The sequence below is a fragment of the Colletotrichum fioriniae genome (assembly GCF_027942845.1).
Source record: "Colletotrichum fioriniae strain IMI 355084 chromosome Unknown scaffold_25, whole genome shotgun sequence".
Lineage (NCBI taxonomy): Eukaryota > Fungi > Ascomycota > Sordariomycetes > Glomerellales > Glomerellaceae > Colletotrichum > Colletotrichum fioriniae.
Window position 1 is genome coordinate 7,904 of NW_027076861.1, and position 7,353 is coordinate 15,256.

At 47.6% G+C, this 7,353-nt stretch overlaps 2 protein-coding genes across 2 annotated transcripts; one reads left to right on the top strand and one right to left on the bottom strand.

Moving 5' to 3' along the window:
• Window positions 1–529: 529 nt before the first annotated feature.
• Window positions 530–1,721, top strand: SEC13 (GTPase-activating protein S13; the record flags this gene model as incomplete). The annotated part of the gene is made up of 4 exons (XM_053199473.1): window positions 530–532; window positions 591–635; window positions 793–908; window positions 974–1,721. 4 exons carry the CDS (start codon window positions 530–532, stop codon window positions 1,719–1,721), a joined length of 912 nt encoding a protein of 303 aa, XP_053043082.1.
• Window positions 1,722–4,268: 2,547 nt separating this feature from the next.
• On the bottom strand, window positions 4,269–5,252 carry N0V96_012178 (uncharacterized protein; the record flags this gene model as incomplete). The annotated part of the gene is made up of 4 exons (XM_053199472.2): window positions 4,269–4,554; window positions 4,613–4,959; window positions 5,023–5,158; window positions 5,216–5,252. Coding segments are annotated over 4 exons (806 nt in total), but the record flags the coding sequence as incomplete, so codon positions are not given.
• Between the last annotated feature and the right edge of the window lie 2,101 nt (window positions 5,253–7,353).

The window sequence follows — 7,353 nt, forward strand, 5'->3', positions numbered from 1 at the left end:
GATGAAGAGCATTATAGAGAGAAAGTATCCCAACGCTGTGTGGTATTCATAGGTTGGTAAGTAGGCAGTTGTGAGGCTTTCATCGACTCCCACATCGGTTTACCTCGGCATCGGCTTGTACGTACCTCTGTGTCAGCGCGCCACCCACACATTGACGGGACTAGAGCCGGGGCAGGGGGAGAGGTCTCACGTGTAAGAAACAGGAAGTCCCGCCCCAGCCGTCGATGTGGAGGGAGGTCACATGGCCCAGGTCACGGGACGGAGCCCCCACCGCCTTCCTCATACGGAATACTTTACTGGCGGCCCTGCAACATGGCCCCATCCCGTTGGCCAAATGGATCTCAAGCTTGGCTGAGGCCAGCTGGGAGCTTCGATTCCCTTAGGTGGCACTTACAGTGACACCTACCAGTCTGCCATTCAACATATACCCAAGTCTTACTCAGGTCTTGATTTCCCCCACATCAACCTATATCTGATGTTTTGATTGAGCGCCGTCCTCAATTCACAACACCAGCTTCTACTCTCCGCAATGGTATGGCTTCCCACCGAACACTTGGCAGTCCGCTTCGCTAATATGGCTCTTTACGCAGGCGTCTGCCCAGGTCATATCGAATTCTGGTCACGATGATATGATTGTAAGTGCCTCTCCGAATCAAATTAGACGTTTCCGATCGCGGTTCTACTCGAGACGGGGAAATATACACCATCGACGCCTGTACCAAGGTGTGCGATTGGCAGTCGCCTCCTTGTCCCGCATGTTCCATCAAGCTAATAGTCCGCCCTCCTAACCAGCACGATGCCGTCCTCGATTATTATGGACGTCGCCTTGCAACGTGCTCGAGCGACCGCACTATCAAGATATTCGAAATCGACGGGGACTCCCAACGACTTGTCGAGACCCTGAAAGGGTGAGCATTGCACATTCGAGACCTTCGGGAATACGGGCTCACTACTCCTGCTGACTCTCTTGCAGACATGATGGCGCAGTTTGGTGCGTTTCATGGGCGCACCCCAAGTATGGAAACATTCTAGCTTCGGCAGGCTATGACGGCAAGGTCTTCATCTGGAGGGAACAGAACAATCAGTGGCAGAAGATTTTCGACTTCGCTCTGCACAAAGCTTCCGTCAATATTGTCTCTTGGTCACCACATGAGTCTGGGTGCCTCCTGGCATGTGCTTCTTCGGATGGCAACGTGAGTATACTCGAGTTCCGCGACAACAGCTTCGACCATGTGACATTCCCAGCCCACGGATTGGGCGTCAACTCTGTCTCCTGGGCCCCAGCCACAGCGCCTGGAAGCATCGTCAGCAGTTCTCCTGGCCCTGGTTCGGCTGGTGTGAGGCGATTTGTCACAGGCGGCTGTGATAACTTGCTCAAAGTCTGGGTTTTCGACTCAGCATCGCAGTCGTACAAGCAGGAACAGGAGCCTCTTGCCGGTCATACAGACTGGGTTCGTGATGTCGCGTGGTCGCCGACGGTCCTACAGAAGTCATACATTGCGTCAGCCTCTCAAGACAAGACGGTTCGCATCTGGACATCGGATTCGTCGAGCGCTGGACAATGGAACTGCAAGGTTCTCAATTTTGATGCAGCTGTGTGGAGAGTTAGCTGGTCTCTGAGCGGCAATGTGCTCGCGGTCAGCGGAGGCGATAACAAGGTCTCATTGTGGAAGGAGAACCTCAGAGGCGAATGGGAGTGCGTCAAGAGCATCGAGGAGTAATACAGACATCCATGTAGCGTCATTGGCAAGGCGTTCGCGGCAAAATGGGTCATAGATGGGTCATCACGTATTTGAACTCGTGAAATTTTTGTCGTTTTGGAGTTGATACAACCGTTACGGATGACATGAACCCAGACTATCGCTTACACACCGTAGAGTACTACTCGTAGGTAAGAGTGTACTCTCGGTTTAACTAAACATTTGTTTGCTCGTTGGATCCGGTCATTCCAATACTGAAAGTATCTATAGCTGATTCTCAGAAAACGATAAGCCCTGCCACGCCCGCCCCTCCCATGAAAACTAATACCGAGATCGCAAGGCTGCAGGAAGAGGCGAGTCGAGAGGGGACTAAAGTTGCTGCAGCGTCTGGTGATGATGTTGGAACGGGGGCGGCCGGAGAACTCGTCGAGACTGAGACATCGGTCCTCTGAAGGACATATATTTCACCCGTCGAATCTGATGTCATGAAAAGTCTCTGCTGGCTATCCCAAGCAAGTCCTACCGGGCGAAAGCAGTTGTCCGGGCAGCTACTGGTGTCTGCGTTACTCAAAACATCAGTGATTGGTGTCCGGCTATCGGCCGACTCGGTAGGCTCTCCATTCGAGAAAGTTATGCTGGATAGCTTGTAACCGACAGCCAAATCTCGGTTCCCTAGACCGGTGTAAGTCATCGAACTAAATGTGGACAATAAAGCTCTCGTGCTACTTACAACTGCCATGGAATGTTACAAAGGCTTCTGAGCCATCGGGCGTGAATTTTATATCCAATGGAGCAGTGTGCGCCTGGAAAGATAGTCTCGGGGGCACATAAGCGGAATTACAGGTTGTATCGTTCAGGGTACGTGATGGGGTGAGAGTGAACTGATCTCCTGTGGTCATGTTGCCTATGTCGGGAAATCCCTCGGTCGACCAGACAGCGAAGCAACTTGGATATCCATAATTGCCGCCTTGACCATTGTTAGAATCACTGAGGTGTCCATGAAAGTTGAGTTTTTCGGCAGGATTGTCAGTGTGAATGTCAACGTTGTTCCTCCTCAACTGGTCCGCCGAGTTCTCCACTGTCCATATACCGCCTGTGACGGGCTCTTCTGCCACGCCAACAGAGTTCCGCAGTCCCCATCCTAGCATCCTTCCCTGAGTTGGGAAACTGAGCGGCCCAGAGTTATCATCCAGGCTCCCGATGTCAAACGCACGAAGCTGGGAATGCCCAGACGACTGGCTGATGGCAGCCTCGTCAATGTTGGACGCGCTACCTCTCGATACCAAGAGTATGCCTGGACTTTTCTTGGATAGCAGTAATGTCCGGGTAGTGTGGTCAGTATTGCTCATATTCGTTATGAGTGTCCTATTTGTATCGCCAACAGTGGCACCACTGCCATCATATGACCAGGAATATACCTTGTCGGCAGTCGAGGCATACAGAGTTTTTCCATCCGGGGAGAGGGCTATTCCGTGGTTCAACTTTGGGCCGCCGGACACAGTACAATAAGTAAGCTCGCCACCAATACTCAGTCTCTAGAGTTGTCATACCTCTGGAGAATCAATAATTGTTCGTTTCTCGGCCACGGATACGCAAGTGCCGCCATCGTCAGTCAGCTTCAGATGTTTTACCCCAGAGTTAGCGTCGACAACCAGAAGAGCTCCCCTCATTATCGAAAAGGATGCTTCTAGGCCGAGTGAATCCGTTCGCGATTAGACGATATGTCCAGCCACCGCCAGCAATGGGCGAAGTATACGTTGCTTTCAGGGTATTTCGGCACTCCTCGGCCAAGGCCGCAGGAAGTTGAGTGGCGGCAAGAATGTGCAAATAAAGTAAGAGAATCATGTTGTTGGTGGTAGGCACGTACATGCGGGGATGGAAAAGCATGGCGAATGTAGAGAAAGTCGTAAACGGATCAGACCTGAAGCCGTTGTTATAATGCGGAGAGGCAGGTGTCGCTATTCTATGACGGAAGATCACCCTGTGTTGCATTGAAACTTAGCTTGGACCGACGGTTCAGCCAAGAAATGATGCTACACTTATTTGTGCCGGGGGAGCTTGGCTCGGATTTGGGGCTGCATTAGTGTGCCTGACGCTGATCCTCCCCAAATGAAATGGATGGGGAAGAGGATGCGATGTCTCTTTTGTACGAGGGCTGCTTCTGTCTCTAGATAGTCAGTGGTTCCGTTACAACAAGGACATGACGATGACGAGAACGTTACTCCTGGGATCCTCACAACTATCAACTATGAGCCCACGTATCAAGTGGCAGCTATGATCAAGAAAACGTTCTTGTTTGATTATATGAGAAATGACCCATGACTAATGTTTGCCTTGGTCTGACGCACCTATGAACACACTCAACATAAGCCTCAAATAACGGTCTCGCCATTGAAAACGAATGTTGCCTATGCATGGCCGATGAAGTCCACTAACCATTTCGCGTATGTTTTCGAAGAAGTAGACGTAAGGAAACCAATATTTCAACCCACAAAGCCAGGCTGCGCTACACCATGACGCCCATTCCCGACCTCTCGCCGCCCAAGATAGTAGCCAAGCTTATCGGCCTCATCGGAGGCCGATTACGCTCATTTCCAGCGTCCAAACACGTCTGATCCAGACCTTCAGCTTTCCTTCAATGCCCTCAACATTGTCAAGCTCCACTCCCTCCCACCAGCAGCGTCTCGCAGGCTTCCTCCAAAAGAGGAGCAGTTTCTGCGCCATGCCAACGGCATTACTGCCCATATCGTTACCTCTGATATCGCTTCGTAGGCGTGCCAGTGCCAGGCTGCAAACGACCGCCTTATTCGGTTCTCCTGCTCTGTGACCCCAGTTGTCGTTATGATTGAACCCGCTAGTAAATAATTAGCTCTTGTTAAGAGCCGGTCACATGGTATGCTGGGGGGACTTACCCTGCTGTAAGCATTTCGATGAGGTGAGCTTCCGTAGTACCGGGCTCGTCACTGCGCTTGAGACCCGAGAAAATGCCCGTCTGTTGAAGAAGAGCTCTCCCAGCCGCTCTCTTGACTTCCATCATCTCTGGTTGCGTGATATCGGCCCGTGGAGGTATGACGTAGAAGTCGAGATCCTCCCTCAGAACGATGATGCCAGCTCTCTTCGATGAATCGTCTCTTGAGCCCATTGGGTCTCCGGTCGCGGGATCCTCCTCCTGAGAACCACTCGGAGATGAGTCAACAGGTATCGACTGCGCAACGGTGCGGAAGAAGTCCAGCATATACTGCAGGGATGCCGGGTCATACTGTCGGGAAGTTGTCAATAACCGATATGCGCTATGTAGGTCACTGTAGTAATTTGTACTTACGTCCACTTGCACTGCATCGCCCTCAGTAAATCCTCCTATGTGCCCCTCCGGGAATAGGCCATTTGGGAACAACGACAGAAGGACAAACTCGGGCAGCGTCAAGAGTTCATCTCTCGATAGAACAAATCGGGTGCCCCTGCACATAACAACGGTTAGCGTTCAGGGTAGGACGTCGGATAGAAGCAAACCCTACCGAAGGTCCATCGCGATCGTCTCGTCGGCACCAACATCTGCCAGTACATTAGTCTTAACTGAATCGATCTAGTCATGTAGGAACTCACCTCCAATTGTATTGATAGGCGGCCCTCCTTGTTGCACCTGAGTAATAATACTCGACGCGCCTCCGGCGGTAGCCATCAGAAAGGCAAATGATTGGAGTGGACTGGGTCCCTCCGAGTATGCGGGGGGTGGTTCGGCGTTGTCGTCCTTTCCGGATGAGCCCCCTTTGGTGTCTCGAGGAAGCGCACGCTTTGTTTCTGCGAGAGCGTGATCAAAGGAAGTCGGAACCGATTGTTCTGTAGAGAAGCCTGGAGCTAGAGATGCATACGACGGTGCAGCAGGGGATGTGCTAGCGACTGTGACTGTGATCGTAGAGCGGAGGTCGTGAGCCGGCTCGGAGGCGTTTTCGAGTGAATCGCACACTGAAGAGAAAGGTGGCGGCCGGGAGGTTGATGCTTCGGAGGAGGGATACTGAGGAGGAGGGGGAGGAGCAGGAGGTGACTGGGCGCTGAGGCTAGACTCTCCTGCACTTTCTTGCTCGGTCTTTGCTGGTAGCTGAGGAGAATGTTCTTCTTGAGGAGTGGTGACTGTACGCCGGGCGGACACGGGCTGCCCGTTCCTGACGTTTTGCGAGCCTGGCAACGTGTTGGCGGTTTCGACAAGATATCGAGGATCGGATCGTTGCTAGATACGAACAAGTAGGGTAACTCGACCTCTTCTCAGCTAGTTGCAATTGATGGCATTCGTTGACAGGCTCTTTATTCAGGGGCTAATGCGAGTGCCAAATCAATGTTCTGTTTGTAACGCTCTAAGCTCGGATGGCGATGATGATTCCAGTGACCAAAGTGGTTTGAGAAGGGCAGACGTGTAGAGAGAGGGAAGGAGAGGAAGAGCGACGGGATGCTCGCCAAAGGGCAGTTCGTTTAGTAGAGCGCGAAACGGGGTAAGAAAGGTCGCCTTGCAAGCGCAGGGGTGGCAGGCGTATGCTAGGCCTAGAGAAACTAATGGTTGATTGCGAGTGTCCGAGCAAATGGTGGATGATGGATGGGAAATTGGTCGTTGGGGGCAGTTTGATGAGGTAGAATAAGCAGGGGAGGATGGCGGCTATTTCTCTACCTGTAACCTCAGTGACCAAAAAGGTAAGCCCAGGTACAGAACGCTTTTGCCCAGTCAGGACCAGTATTACGTCTGCGCGCCTGCATGAGTCTGCTGAATGATGCCCCGGAGTAAGAGGTCACCCCATAATGGATCTCCGCTTTAAGACATGGGAAATCGGAGCTTGCTTTGCCTATTATCCTACCGACATTTTTCAAAATTGATAAAATTACACGTAATTTAACACTATTTTATAATTTGTATTCAATATATATGATATCTTACGTTTCAAAATACAAGTTTAATAAATATAAGCTTGTACTGAGTTATTTTTAATAATCTATTTATAAGTTATTTACTTAAGAAATAGAACTGTTATATTTAAAAGAAGAATAGAAAAAATAATAAAATTCGTTATATAAATAAACCTCTTTACTATAAGTTAGGGTTAGAAATAAATATTACTAGTATTAATATATTAATAATATATTAATTAAATAAATTATATAATAAAAAATAATTAATTATTTTTACTATACTATTTTTATTAGCTACTTAGATGATTTTTTAGAATTATTTATATAGTATTAATATACAATATTAATAAATACTTTTACTATTTTAATAAACCATTTTTTTAAAGAAAAAAAATTAAACCTTTCTTATTATAAAGTTTATAATTATAGATTTAAAAGATAATTATATTTTTATTAATTATAAATTAAGTATTAAACTGAATATATTATATTTAATATTATTAATAAGTAAATAACGTATTTAATAGTGTATTAAAATAGTAAAAATATTTACTAATATTATATATTAATACTATATAAAAATATTAAAAACTACTTAAGTAATTAATAAAAAGTAAAATAACTCAAATAAATATTTATATAGATAAATTTATAGGTAGAATTAAAAAATAAATAAATAAAATTATTAATAAAAACTTTATATTAATTTATATCTTTTTATATTATTTATAATATATTAACTTATATAAAAACTTAGTTT